Raw genomic sequence first — 14,198 nt, 5'->3', positions numbered from 1 at the left:
GGGTTTAATGTCATTTTTGCAGCCCTTGCAGGTTGCCAAAAACGAGGAGGCGCGTGACTCTACAGGAGAGGTGTCAGCAATTTAATGATTTTCAATACACAATGGGTGGTTTAGGATGGCCCCTTACCGTTTGGTAGCATGCATTGCATGGCTTAAGAGACCCATGTGTAGTCATTTGGGTAAGGGGGTCGCAGGACAGGATGCACCACCTGAGTAACACTGAAACAAGATACTTGCTGAGACTGGTCGATGTTTGCTATTTTTGGAGTAACCAAGCGGTGTCACAAAGATTATTCACAAGTCTCCTAGCCTCAGCTCCGTGGCTAAGAGCATTTAGGGTCAACATACAAGGTCTAGCTGTATGACGCAGTCTTTGAAACTGGACTGAGAGGAGAAGAAATAATTAGGAAACGACAAATACGATGTAGATCTTGGCAAACATCAAGTCCGGGATAGCACGTGAACAGTATTGTATGGCAGCCTAGTACTGGTAGCAGGTAGCATTCCAGGTTTGTCAGGGTGACCGGGGCTGAGGGCGTCGGGGTCGCATTGACACTAATAAGCGGTGCAGGGTACGAAGGTGAAATAGTACAGTAGGTAGCATTTCGATGAGCTTCCCAACTTTTAACAAAAAGGCAGCAAGGATTCCTAGAGGTGCATTAAAAATATATGTCTCAAGACAAATTCTATTTGTTTAAGCTACATTCAAGTTCAAGTGTCGTCCCAGGCTTTCGTATTTCAGCTTTCATGGCCAAGTTTAGCTAACGACTCCGTAAGGAATTCATTAGCATTCATCAGGTCCGTGCTGCCATAGACAACTCTCCGCCTGGGGGCGCCATGAGACGCGGTTCCCCGGCCGGCCCCTGCACCATCGCTGCCGGGCTGTCCGCTGGTCTGACGGACCCAATCCTGCAGGTTTCCGTATTCGTCCATGCTTCCTCCTCCGACGGTGAAAACAATCGCTTCGTTGAAGGCCTGGCGGCGCTGACCAAAGCTGGCGCCGGTTCCTGGGCCGGGAGTGCCAGAAGTAGCGGGCGACTGGGCATTGCGGGAAGCGGAAGCGGGGGGCATGGCTCCACGGGCATTAGCGCTGCGGGGGTCGAAATAGAGGTAGCTTTCAGTTTTGGCAATGGCGGAGCTGGAGGCAGAGGCTGGGTCCATAAGTGACTCGGTAATCTTGGTCAAGGTCAAGTCTTTGTTTGCAGGGAGGAAATTTTTGACGCCCGAAATTAGGGAGTCAAAGTTGGCACCAAGCGCACCAGATGTGATGCGATCTGTCAAGCGATTGGAGAGTGATGAAAAGCCACGGAACAGATCGGAGGATTGCTGCTGTGGTGCGGCTGTGGTCATCATGGTCATACGAGTCACTTCGCGAACTTGTTTGACGTAGGCGATGGGACTGACGTCCTGGACGCCTACACGGGTCAGGGCTTCCTCGAACTGACCCATGTCAGCACGGTTTAATTCGGTCTCAGTACTTAAGAACCAGATCAGGAAGAGTCGAAGTTTATCCGTCGGCTCGCTCCCCTTTGCCGGGTCATTGATGAGTTCGAGGATCTGCGCCTTAGATTGCTTCGTGATGTTTTCTTCCAACTCGAAAAAGTTGTCGAGCTGGCGGTCTTTGATGCCTTGAAGGAGTGCAGTTGCAATGTTCATATGCATGTCCAAAATGGATTTGCGTTCCCGCAACTCCGGAAGTAGAGTAATGGCAGCTTTCAGGTGCTGCGCAGAGGTGCTGGTGTCATTTTGGAGATCCTCAATGGATGACGCACCGGTCTTTTTTGTGATTTCATTGGCGTCCTCCTTGTACTTCGTTAGCTCCGCGTCGATGTCCTCGGCCACTTGGGGAAATGGAGCTCCGGCATTACGCTTCCAAAAGAAGTCGTTGCTGTTCAGGTCGTACGCTTTCTTAGTCACCTTGCCGGGGTTTGCCTCATCAGTCGTCTCGATTGTAATCCGGTTCAGGCGCATTTGAAGGACATCTTGGACCAACGACTGGTATGTCCACGAATGAGAAAGCATGGGAACCAAGTCCACATTACGGTCGACAATGACCAGCACAGGTCGTGACGTGGGAACTCCAGGAGTAGATTTCTTGTTGGTTGAGAAAAGATTATCCTTCGAATTGAGGATATGATCGCGGAGTTTGCGATCGAGTTTCGTAGCTATTAGCTCTGCTGCCCCGCCTTTAGGGCATCGGATGATAGGAATCGCCCCTGTTATCCGGATCAGTTACTAACTAAGAAGCAAATGATCTGGCCACACATACCCATAGTGACGCTAACACTGAATAGACCGCTCACAATCTTATCGATGATGGCGTCTAGGTCCTCATCACTTGTCTGCGCACTGTTAATCTTCCAGTAGGCATCATGCCCCAAGCCCAAGCTGAAAAGGTCCGGTTCTGCGACGATGAAATTAAGATATTGGTCATAGACTTGCGCAATATGCTCCGATGTTCCTGTTGTCGCTATCTGAGAAGCAAAATCTTCGAGCAGTGGCCGAGGCACGGACGATAGGAAGTTCACGTAGGCTGGTGTATAGAGTCCGCGAGCTAAGTCGTTGGTGATCATTTGAAGGTTGGCCGGGGTAGGCTCGACAAGATAGACAACAGGCACATCGGGGATAGGGTATCGATTGGAATTGATGTTTCTAGAACTAGTTGTTAGCCGCACATGTTAAACAGCCGATATCACAGAAGCGCGTACAGATGAATAGTAACGCCCCATGTCCGAAGGTCATTAACCCGGAGTACGCTACTTATAACGTCCCGTCCCATATTGTCGAACACCAAAACTTTCCAGATTGGGTCGCCATCCTCGTTCAAGATGGGGGTCGAAATGATGCCTTGTGCGGAGGTATCATGGTGGCTGTCCTCGGTCTGCGGCTCGTGGTTTAGGTTGAGGATCTTCTGAATGGACGCTGAACAGTTGTTATCGTCAGCATGCGCTCACCACCCAGGAATGTACACATGAAGAAATTGGATACCTACCGACCTGACGGTCGCGAAGAGACATTGAGTGCGACGCCATAGTAAAGTAGTATAGTCTGCACTTAAGATGATATTCACAGCAATTACTTGACTTGAACGAGGATCATGACATATAAAGAAACTGACAGCACCCAAGCAGGCAGAACAATATCGATAGATCAGTCCAGGCCCGAGCTGTTGAGGGACAATTCAGTTGTTATTACCCACTCGCAACCAACGATCCAGAACATACCCTCTTTCTCTCCACTTGGCAACCCGTGAGAGAAGCTCCCGATTGATGAAGGCTGACGTAATCGGGCTAGTCCCAATGGAGTTAAATTGGTCCCTGTGTAAGGTACAGATTGCCCCCCTTTCACAGAGGAAACGTATACAAACAACTCAAACTCCACCCTTCAGCCTGAGGCTGCCGCATCACGTGCGTCAAGGCTAGACTGAACAGGCGTAGCGTGGCTGGCCAAGGCTCCAAAGGCAACCTCGCCCAACCGAGCTGAGCTTTTCCAAGTCTCACCACCACCGGCACCTACCTATCCATCCCCCCCCTTCCCTTCCATCCTTTTCGTAAAGCGAATGACTATGCTGCTTAATTACAGTCCAGAGTACTTCTTTGTATGAGAACCTTTTCTTTTCATTTTCTAAGACATATTTAAGAGAAGAAAAGGTCCACAAGAACAGGTTGTACAGGCTGGATTGTCATCTGCGAAAACAGCGCAGGAAAAAGAGTGACAAGGCGGCAGGGAATTTGAAAAGCAAAGATAAACAAGGAATTTGGAAAAAAGAAAAGGAGTTCAAAAGGAAAGACAAGACAAAAATTTATCTTACGTCTACTATACGGAGTACTTGGTCGGTGTATTCGAAGGGTTGACCTACCTGTGCATCAAGAGCGGTGCTTTTTTTCCTAAAAGAAAAGGGTACAAGATTGGGCGCGCAACACAACGTGAACGCGACTTGCGCGGGATACCATCACTAAGAAATCACCCAGGCAAGCAGGCAAAATAACTGTTTTTTTTTCCCCTTTGTCTTTTTGGCTCGGTCAGAAGCAAAAGAAAAAGGGAAAATTTACAAGGGCAAGGGCCTTAGAACTTGTCAAATCCCTTTAACGTTTTGCAAAGCGGAGGCCAGTTTGCCACTGTCTGGACCATACATCCATTTATTACACACTCATTGCTTCAACTTGCTGCACTGTGAGAAATTCGGTTTTGCTTCCTCTTACCGCCTTCCCCACTCAGCGAATCAGCATCTTCCAGCGCTGACAAACGCGGATTGGGCCACTGATTCGCCCGGCTTGCATTCACTGTTCCAACGTTTATCACGAGTCTCTGTCCAATAGGACGACTTAGATTGGCGACTCCACCAGCAGGCTTCCCGCCAACTGCGATCCAGGAAGACCCGGCGTCCAAGACCTTTCCACATTTGGACCGTTACGCACGTGGATGCATGTGACTTATACCTACCATTTTGGGCTGTTCTTCCTTTAGTACTCTGACCAAATAACTCTGCGACAACATCCCAAGAAGTCCACTTCGGGTAGCACAGAACTGAATGAACGGCAGCATGGAGCAGTCGCCGCCGCAAAACTTGATGCGGGGTCTGCCTCATGCGCCAGTAGACCCGGGCTCATTGCCGCCGGAATACTGGGAGTCATTGTATGCGAACCCAGAACCCCCACATCAACATGCGCATCCTCCACAACAACAGCTACAGCAATCGCAACAACCCCAACAGTCCCAACCAATGAGTATGAGCTGGGATCCTTCAGTGTTTAGTCAAACACCTCAGCAACGCAATTCTCTGCCACTTCAACAGGAACATGGCCATGGCTTGTATCCCTCATCCACTCCTCAATCTTGGCGACCCAACCCTTTGCATCCACAACAGATCATGCCGTCTAACCCACAAGGATTCGCGATGCCTGTCCAATATCGCCAAGTACCCCAGTATTCACAGGGGCAGGTACCTTTCGAGTCGCAGCCACTCAATGCGTCAGATAGCCCGTCTTATCAGCCATATTCATTCCCTCGAAACTACTACCCTGCTCAGCACATCTCGTTGCCCGACACCTTTTCTCAAACGCCAACACCGCAAGCTTCTCAGCCTCAGCCGTCACAATCAGCCCCTTATCAGTCTAATACGCCTCAAACCCCCATCGTTCCATACACCCTGCCCACGGGGTTCTCGGAGGAGACTTCGGTAGGACAATCTGAAACAAGGTCCGCGATATGAAAGGTCTAGCTAATGGATAGCAGCATGGTCAAATGCAGTACACAAACGAATTCCCTGACTCGGCGCCAACTGTGCATGAGCATCAAACTATCAATCCCCAGTTTCTCAACACCCCCCAACAAGCCAACAACCAGCATGCCCCCCTTAATAATTTCATATACGTCAATCCACCAGGCTTCGAACGTCAAGATAATCAGAGGTGGGTCCCGATTTTGAAAAGTCTAGTTCCACTCTACTTTCAGTTGCATTTACTTACTCTTTTCTTTAGGACATTCGACTACTTCCGGAACGACCTACAGATGCCCTCAATCCTGAACAGACCTACTGCTAACAGCCCGAGTGTCCCGGCTACGCAGACTCCAGGCGTGGAAGTAGTCATACCTGCAAACCGTACGTTTCTTGATCTAGCGCTACTTAATTTAGCTGACTCCATCAGGCCAGCAACCACTCCTACCAAACACATCGGGAAAACCAGGGAAGAAACAGACCACGTCGAAAAAGGTAACAAAGAAGTCCGCGTCTAAAGCGTCGACCAAAAAGCCGGATGGGAGGTCCGCTTCTTCCGGGTCCGAGACCGATAGCTCTGATTCGGAACTGGAGATTGAAGCGCCAGAAGAGCCATCCCCTATTCCCCTCGTTCGTCCCAATGAACCAGAAGCTGCTGCGCGATATGATGCCCTTCGAGCCGTGTGGTCGCCGCGTAATAGGCGGCCTCATGCCGACAAAGTCAAAGGCGCACTGGTTGCGTTCAAAGATGTTGTCAAAGCTGTGAGGGATACGTGGAAAGAGAAGTCGCAAGCGATGAAGATGGCAGAAAACAAGGGCGAAAACGACAAAGCGGCCCAGATCAAGAAGGATGTTGTCCTTCAGCGGCGCCTGATGGACGTGGTTGTTAGCACCACTCTGGATCAGGGCCACCCCACGATCGTTGAGAAGTATGTCCTTTCTCTTTCATTATTCCTTTCTCTTAACAACTTGGCATATCGTTGTGATGGCCATAGAAGTCAGAAACGAATTGAGAGCCTCTCCCGCGTAATTTCCCTAGTGTGGACTTCAGCATATCTTCATAAAAAGAATGCTTATAAGTAAGGGTGGCTACTACCTTGCACCCAAGGACAGTACATACCTAGTTACGTGTCCTTAAGAACAAAGGAAATAAAGGGAGAAGGTTCTCTTTAAGGAACAATTCCCTTTCGGCGATCCTAGGATGGCCGCATAATCACCTAACTTGAAGAGCCGCTAGGCTAAGGCTCCATTGATAAAGATTGGCCTGCCACACTAGCCATCATGCTCAAGCGCCGTTTCATATTTTTCTACTGCTTATACAAATTCTATGCAATGTGCAATATTTGTTGGCTAACCCAAATTTTTAGGCTAGGAGAACATCCTATGGCGGTGGCTGCCATGTATTCGTTCCTCCTCGATCGGCATCAGGCATCTGATATCGATGGGGCATTCACCCTAAATCTGCTCAAGGTAAGTTCGCCCTCATAGATTGACCTCGCAAGATAACTAAGGCATTTTCATCAGCTACTTGCTCGATTTGTTACCATGGATGAAGATGTGCTTCAGAAAACGAATGTTGCCAAATTACTGCCTAGGTTCGTCAAAAAGGGCGGACAAGTAGCTAAAGGCCTTGCGCAGAAGATCTTGGACAATGCTGCCACTTCCACCAAGCGAAAGCAGGAGGGCAATAAAGTAGCACCCAAAGAGGCATCTCCCGCTATAAACACCATCTCCAATATTACGTTGGCTGATGGTCAGCGTACGGAGCTAGCTGGATCCAAACGGCCTCGAGATGCCGATTCCAATGGTCAACCAGCCACGAAGCGGATGGTTGTTACGTCAAATCTCAAGAGTAACCAGAAGCCAACCAACGGCCCTGTCACTAGCGCCGCCAAGCGCCCCCAGGAAATAGGCCCCGAGGCCAAGCCAGCAGCGGCAGCTACTTCACGTCCAAAGGCTAATATCATTGCTCCAAAGCCGACTAACCTCTTTGGAAGTTTATCGTCGGCTTCGAAGAGGCCAGGAACTTCGAATGCAGAGAGAGCTGCAGCTGCGGCCGCAGCAAAGTCCAGGTAAGCAAATCCGTGTAAGTAATTGAACTTCATCGTTCGATGCTAACGTTGAGCAGCACACCGACGGAAAAGAAAGAGTCCCAACCCGCGCCTTCTAGGCCGGCCTTCTCTTTTGGCGATATCATGGCCGATCTTAATAAGCAGAAAGAATCACCTCCGTCTGAGCCAGCTGAGAACATGCCACCAGAGACGGAAGAAGAACGAACGAAGCGACTCCGCAAGGAAGCGAGAAGAAAGCTGCGAGTCACGTGGAAGCCGGATGACTCTCTGACTGAAGTTCGCTTGTTCACGCATGATCCAGACGAGGAACTTGGACCGGGAGATCATGCCCAGCGGGAGGCTGGTGATGTCAAGGGAGAAGGTAGTGTGCTTAAACTTCACAGAGACCTGGACGAGTTCGACGAGGAAGAGGATGGCGGGGTGCGTGAAGAAAGCTTCCGTGATTACTATGAGCCTTCAGGTAGGTCATGGCCCAGACTCTCAATAGAAATGCCGTACTAATTCAGGTAGAAATTGATTTTGCCGACATCACATCGGAGGATCGTTCCCGGAATAACATCAAGCGCGCCGGCACTCAGCAGCCGACCAGTGCTGAGAAGGAAGCACAAGAGCACCGCGAAGCCACGACGCTTATGGTTTTCTATACCTCCGCTGCGGATGTGCCACCGTCGCCAAAGGAACCTCCCCCGCCTAGTGAAGATGAGCCGGCAACCGAAGCCGTTGCTCTTGGAGAACTCCCAGATCACGTTAAGGTAAGCATGATACTTTTTTTTCCCCTTCCCCGTTCGGCTTGTGAATCCAACCTAACCGTTTTATGGCAGGCTCGACAGGAGCGATACTTTTCTGCTGTTAATCCCCAGCCGACTCCAGCTCAACCTCAACCAAGCGCACAATCCAACCAGTTTGACATTTCAAACTTGCTTAAAATCATACAGAATGCGCCTCAGCAGCAGCAGTCAACTCCTCCGCCTCCCCCGCCTCCTCCCGTGACGCAAGCACCAATGTCGGACCTGGAGCGAACCATTAGTATGTTCCGTCAGCAACAGCAGCCACAGCAGCCACAACAGCCACAACCTCAAGCCCAACAGTTCCAGATGCCTCAGTTCCCTACCGCTCCCCAGGCTCCTACAGCACAGGGCCTCGACTTCCAGAAAATCCTTGCTGTCCTTAATGCTCAGAAGCAGATGCAGCAGCCACCGCCCGTCGTAGCCCCTGTTCAACCGTCGCAGCCCGCGATTGCGCCAAACCTGGCTGCATTCATATCACAGTTTGCTGGGGCTAACCAACAATCCGGGCCCAGCCCAGCTCAAATTCCTGGTCAATTTGATGACCTAGAGCGCAAACGTATGCGTGATGGTCCGGGCTTTGATGGATCGGAGGATGACAGATATAGTTATTTCAAACGTAACAAGCCGAATGGGCCCAATAAGAGTCATGTAAGTTGCTTCAGTCCTATATTTCCTTTGATGGAAAAAGGTTACTAACCATAAATAACAGCCCAAGGTTGGATTGGTCCCTTGTCGTTACTGGCCCGAAGGGAAATGCAGAAAAGGCAACGACTGCACCTTCCGTCATGATCCACTTAACTAATAATACTTCTCATGTCACAAACTCTTGATACCCCTATCCTTTCTTCTTCTTATTGGCATTCCATACAATAATGGATGTCTATTTTGCCATGCTCTTTGTCTCTATATTTTTTTATTCTTTCTCTTTGAATTGTTGCGGATGTATGTTGACACATAAATGTGCATAACGGGCGAGTTCACGGCGTTCTGCTTTGCTGGTGATGGTTTTCCCCTGGGCATTGGTCATCTCAGCGTTGTCTGTTGAAGCATTCTACCATGATAACGGAGTTCTGTCATTTCCGGTGGGCTTATGCGATTCTGCAGGGGCAGAATTTGGCAAGGTTGGTATTGTGTCTTCGGCGTGAGATTCAGATTCTCTCCATGGAAAGGGCTATTTATCATGCATGTATATTAGAGTGATGTCCTGGTGGACAGTCTTCTGATTTGTGACAAACGATGACCTCATCCAGCAGCTCTTTTATCAATTGAATTGTACTTTGTGAACTTATTATAAGAATTGCCAAACCTGCCAAATATGACTGGCTTAGGTAAACTTCCTGCTACTATATATTTAGAGCTACCCTCTGGACATTATAAGATCCGTTCCGTATTCAACGTCGAAATCCGATTTATATCCTTAGCTCTCTTGGTCGGTATTTATACTTTAACATAAGACTATGTAGATCTTTAGTGTAGTCAAAATATTGTTCTTAATGGACCTTGGACCCAGTTGCCCTTGTGGCTAGATTTCTACTACCAATGTAATATATATTAGTATTGAGACTATGTTTGGCTATAGTTAATTCTCAGCTTATAGCTAACTTGGCTATATATAGATTCTTTTAAAAAGGAAATTCAATAAACAATTCATGTTCATATGACAAACAATCCCAATCCCATCCATCACGACTTTGCCTGAACATCACCGACCATCTCCACATCTCGTTCACTGTCCCTATGACAAGAGCAATATCAGCACCCAAACAAAATACATCTTAACATAGAAAAAAAAAAAAAAAAAAAGACAAAGACAATAAAAGAAAGAAAAAAGTCACATACCGTCCCTCAACCCTACTCCAAAACCGACTCAAATCCCCAACAGGCAAATTCACCGGAAACCCCAAAGCCTCGAACAACTGCACAACGAGCAAATAAAACCCTAACAAACTAGCCACGAGCAGCGCAGCACCGGCTCCCTTTCATTTATCAATAATCAGTAACCAGTTCATATCTACCGAAGAAAAGGAGATACAGAGAAACATACCATAATCAGACGATTCCCAACGACAGTATCCCCGTCCGCTAGACGCCAGTATGCGGCAGCTAGACAGACGAAAACGAGAATTAGGGCTGCGAAGATGAGGACGTAGACTAGGTTTGTGCGGGTGGCGCAGATCATGTAGATTGTGACTAGGATGGCCATTGCGATGAAGAGGAATGCTGGTTTGTTTTGCTCTTTTGTTAGACGGTGGGTTGTTGAGAGGAAGGGGGAGGATGAGGGTGAGGTACCGTATGTATTGAGGAATTCGGGGCTCTGGAGGCCTTCCATTGTGTTGGTTGTTGAGGTGGAATATGGGGCTGTTGATGGTTACTCTTGTCATGAATGGTAGGGGGGGTGGATGTTGTTTACCGGAGGCGTTGAAAGCTGGGATTTGGGTTGCACCGAAGGCGAACCAGAATCCTCCTGTGTCAATGAACTGGGTTAGTAGGGGTGATACTCTTGTAGAGTCGAAGAGGTATACCGATAGTGCCAAAGACGACGCAGGGAAAGGTGTTTCCCAGGATAAACTCCAAAATACTAGTGATAACTAGTAACGTTCCGCCGAGGAAGATGATGGGTCCCCTGACGCGCGTCAGTCTGTTACGGTACCCTTGAGTTCAGAAGGATAGTCCTACGTGAACGCAATCCCATTCCCACCAGCACCTCTCCAGGCCATCAAGCAACAGGATAGTGGTGTTGTGGTTACCACGAAGCCACCCAGGGCACTATAAATATACTTTGAGTGTTCGAGCTTGGTAGCAGACAAACGAAGGTTTGGCACGCACAGTGGTGTAGGGTTTCCAAATGTCTTGGTTAAGGCTGGCTGGCGATGTCTCAATGGGGTGAGGTACAATTTCTCGAACTGTTCTGTCGACAGTGTAATTGAGGTAGGAACCGTTGTTAGTGCTGGCATCGCTGTTCCTTCTTGGGATGGAGATGCATTGCCGTGGTTGAGATCTAGTTCGCCCGCTTTATGGTCGGCCATGGTCTTATACGTAGAGGACTAAGCTGAACAAATGAAAGAAAATAGTCAAGAGCCGTGCCACTGGTCAGAGACCCTATTTCACTGTTCTAATAGCTATTTATACCTACTTGCTGTGAGCCCAATACCTGGCTATATAACTACTGTCATATAGATCAACGTAGTCCCACCCGGCCGAACGGAATGGAAAGCTTAGCACAAAACTGGGGTAGGTCAACCCCGGACCCCAGATCAACCAGTCTAATCCATTTAGACTTATCAAGTACTGATAGCCTTACCGCCCGGCTCAATTAGTCCCTAGAGATTGGCTTTCGGTGGCAGTAGCTTCCTGCAGGATTTCGTGACGATCCACGGCCAGGCGAGACCCTAGTCCGGTTGAACGGAGGTAGGAAAAAGAAACTACAAACTACAAGAAATAGAGTTCACGAAGGATGCAGCTACCTTGAAAACGAGCCTAGATGTCTGTTTAATTTGTTTACCGCGTCGCTGGAGCGAATCAAACAGGGTTAAGATCCTGCTCACCAAGCAAGGCTCGAGTGAGACCTGCGGGCTTCAAATCCCGAGCGTCCGTTAAAGCGAAGAGAGGAATTTCATACTACATATCGTATGAATCGGGGGATCATATATAATCCCAAGACAATATGACTTCATGACCAGGGGCGAGGTCGAGGAGTCCCCGTTTTATGAGATGGTGGGTTGTATCGAGATGGAATGCCCGTGCTTACAGATCTTGCTGGTGATTTCGGGATAATAACTCTTCACGTGTGGGAGGCCTAGGTGCCTTGTAAGACAAGTCAGCATGAAAAAAGAAAAAATGAAGAAGATGAAACAGAGAAGAGAAGACAAAGGATATCACTGGTAATGCAAGCGCAGCCTGTTATCCAGAAGCCGTATCGTGGGTGTACTGTGGCGCGATTGATATAAATATACACCATCAGCAAGAGGTTGGCCATGTCCTTATTGAGAAAGACACTATTCAGGCTATGCACAGCAACAATCAAACGATATACTTCTTTATCTTTGATACTTTAGTACCAGGCTGGGACCAACCGCCATTTGGTGGTATTACTTAACATAGTCCATGTTTCAACAGCCGAGAGAACCTTTCACCTGCGTCGTATATGTGGTTCGATCAACTCGAGTGTCACTTTTACAAGCTTCCAACGAGTTTCTATATATAGTAAATTCCTTCACTTTAATTTGCTAGTCGCTGTTGCCTGAAAACATGGCAGTTTATCCTAATTTCAAAGGGGGTGCCTCGTTATATTGACCATTTGATGAGAGATATGACCGATATACTGCCTGAAGCATGCATACCTACATTGGTATTTTGGAGTTTTGGATATTACGGTAGATAAAGAGAGTCATGGCAATTGATAATCGAATCCAGTATAATTGATGGGGGAGTGGCTGATATTATCGAAAGCAGATAAATATCTAAAACAAGAGCGGGCCACCGAAAGGTAATCAAACGAGCGAAAGAAGGCCTGAGTGGCTATAAGTATGTATAGTCGCTCAGTCGCCCTTCTAAATTGGCACAGCAGAACCTGTCGACGATAAATTTCCCCATTCTGCCCTGGGATAAGGTAGTAAAGGCCATCCAGCACGAGACATGCTTGAAAAGGCGCAAAGGAAAGCCGGTTAATACCGACCATGGTCCTCCTCGTCCTTCTCGTGTTTGTTCTCCTTGTCATCCTTGTCAACCTTGTGACCCTTGTGATGGTAGTCGTCGTGGTCTCCCCTCTTGTCCTTCTGGTTGTCGTCCTCGTTGTCGTCCTCGTTGTCACCCTCCTTGTCATCACCCTCGTTGTCACCCTCGTTGTCACCCTCCTTGTCATCCTCCCTGTCATCCTCCTTGTCATCTTCCTTGTCATCCTCCTTGTCGCTCTCCTTCTTCTTCTCCGCGGAACCGTCAATCGCAACGCACTGTCAGGGACCAATGTTAGCTACTACTCGATCATGGCCGGAATATATCGTTGAGAAACCTTACCTTGCCACTGGAGCAGCAGGCGGTGACGTTCTTGCAAACGGGACCATCGTTGGTTTGCTTGACCAGAGCTATAAAACCATTTCATTAGTTCAAGGACTCGGGCGGACCTCGGTGGGGGAAGAACACACAAAAGAGGTTCCACTCATCGATGACGCCCGACTTCGCACAGGCATAATCCTCATTGCCGGCCAAAATGTCGATGAGACCCTGCTTCACCAAATTGAACAGCCTCTCATCCTTCTCCTCGTGCACATTGTTGCAGCAGGCAGTGTTGCCAATGTCGCATTTACCCTCGGCAACCTTCTGCAGGGCCTTGGAGTCGCCCGCTTTGCTGATGGTAGCAGCAGATGCTGCTGCGACGGCAAGCATGAAGAAGTTGAAAATGTTGGTGCTGTGCATCTTGAAGGCAAGTGGGCTTTGATATTTGGTTTGTGGAAACGAGAAGAGGCTTGGGAGATTATGATTCAGAAGAAGTGTTTGAGCTGATGAACAAAAAGCTATCCTGAGAGCTGGGGTTTAGGGCCTATTTATATTGTGGATGAGATATCTGCGATACTTCCGAAGGGTGATCGTTCGGCCCTTGCCTTTTGAGAAAGAATGAGCCGCAGCTTGTGTGATCCTGGCACTGACGACGACGACGATGACGGGGATCCAGTAGGTTGGTGGCTCCATAGCAGATCAACCCTTACAAGGTTCGCTTGCAACATTCTCCTGGACTTTAACTGAAACCCTACCTGCCCACTGCATAGGTTTTGAGCGTTGCTCAGTATGCCCTCTTCGCCTGCTTGATGTCTAAGTGAGGGAGACTCTCCGTTCCCAAATCCTTGTAGATCCTCTGCCGGGGCACAGAAGTCATTCCGGAGGGGAGTCTAATTTCCGGAACGGTTGGTATGGGGACGGATCATTTTTTCCTGTGAAATCGCCGAAGTCCGTGGATGGATACCTCTTTCTGGCTAGACGAGAACGTCAGGTGGCCCGAGACGACTCCGGTTATCCGTCGAGAAGTCGTGTTGGAGATCTTTTGCGCATGCTTTGGCGTTTGCTGGGGAATGAAAGATGTGTACTCTCCGGTACGTCTCAATTGGTCTCGTGGAGTCTTCCATACTT

General features: G+C 48.7%; 4 protein-coding genes across 4 annotated transcripts; 1 reads left to right on the top strand and 3 right to left on the bottom strand.

The window, feature by feature from the left end:
• Nucleotides 1–738: 738 nt before the first annotated feature.
• Nucleotides 739–3,032, bottom strand: F9C07_6684 (putative Golgi transport protein Sly1; the record flags this gene model as incomplete). The annotated part of the gene is made up of 4 exons (XM_041286703.1): nt 739–2,216; nt 2,270–2,652; nt 2,709–2,922; nt 2,993–3,032. The coding sequence occupies 4 exons, from the start codon at nt 3,030–3,032 to the stop codon at nt 739–741; spliced, it is 2,115 nt and encodes a 704-aa protein (XP_041147265.1).
• Nucleotides 3,033–4,531: 1,499 nt separating this feature from the next.
• Nucleotides 4,532–8,880, top strand: F9C07_2233716 (uncharacterized protein; the record flags this gene model as incomplete). The annotated part of the gene is made up of 10 exons (XM_041293591.1): nt 4,532–5,179; nt 5,236–5,411; nt 5,481–5,602; nt 5,649–6,147; nt 6,586–6,688; nt 6,743–7,290; nt 7,347–7,750; nt 7,801–8,042; nt 8,112–8,726; nt 8,788–8,880. 10 exons carry the CDS (start codon nt 4,532–4,534, stop codon nt 8,878–8,880), a joined length of 3,450 nt encoding a protein of 1,149 aa, XP_041147264.1.
• A 668-nt stretch (nt 8,881–9,548) lies between these two features.
• Nucleotides 9,549–11,659, bottom strand: F9C07_1628520 (uncharacterized protein). The gene is made up of 7 exons (XM_071508261.1): nt 10,905–11,659; nt 10,755–10,844; nt 10,601–10,701; nt 10,489–10,542; nt 10,123–10,436; nt 9,918–10,054; nt 9,549–9,813 (listed from the first exon to the last, which is right to left on the bottom strand). The coding sequence occupies exons 1-7, from the start codon at nt 11,102–11,104 to the stop codon at nt 9,762–9,764; spliced, it is 948 nt and encodes a 315-aa protein (XP_071364271.1). The 5' UTR covers nt 11,105–11,659; the 3' UTR covers nt 9,549–9,761.
• Nucleotides 11,660–12,742: 1,083 nt separating this feature from the next.
• F9C07_6687 (hydrophobin family protein) lies at nt 12,743–13,763 on the bottom strand (the record flags this gene model as incomplete). The annotated part of the gene is made up of 4 exons (XM_041293578.2): nt 12,743–13,027; nt 13,092–13,159; nt 13,220–13,506; nt 13,648–13,763. 4 exons carry the CDS (start codon nt 13,761–13,763, stop codon nt 12,743–12,745), a joined length of 756 nt encoding a protein of 251 aa, XP_041147262.2.
• Nucleotides 13,764–14,198: the final 435 nt, after the last annotated feature.

This window comes from Aspergillus flavus, chromosome 5, assembly GCF_009017415.1.
Source record: "Aspergillus flavus chromosome 5, complete sequence".
Taxonomy (NCBI): domain Eukaryota; kingdom Fungi; phylum Ascomycota; class Eurotiomycetes; order Eurotiales; family Aspergillaceae; genus Aspergillus; species Aspergillus flavus.
The sequence above is the reverse complement of the archived record's forward strand: the minus strand, read 5'-3'. Positions and strand labels throughout refer to the sequence as shown.

Bases quoted from the DNA above. Each gene is read 5' to 3' on its own strand.
- F9C07_1628520 (XM_071508261.1), bottom strand. From the start codon at position 11,104: ATGGCCGACCATAAAGCGGGCGAACTAGATCTCAACCACGGCAATGCA. The intron at 10,845-10,904 runs GTGCGTGCCAAA...GTATATTTATAG, and splicing joins TTTGGAAACCCTACACCACT to TGCCCTGGGTGGCTTCGTGG. The intron at 10,543-10,600 runs GTATACCTCTTC...TCATTGACACAG, and splicing joins CGTCGTCTTTGGCACTATCG to GAGGATTCTGGTTCGCCTTC.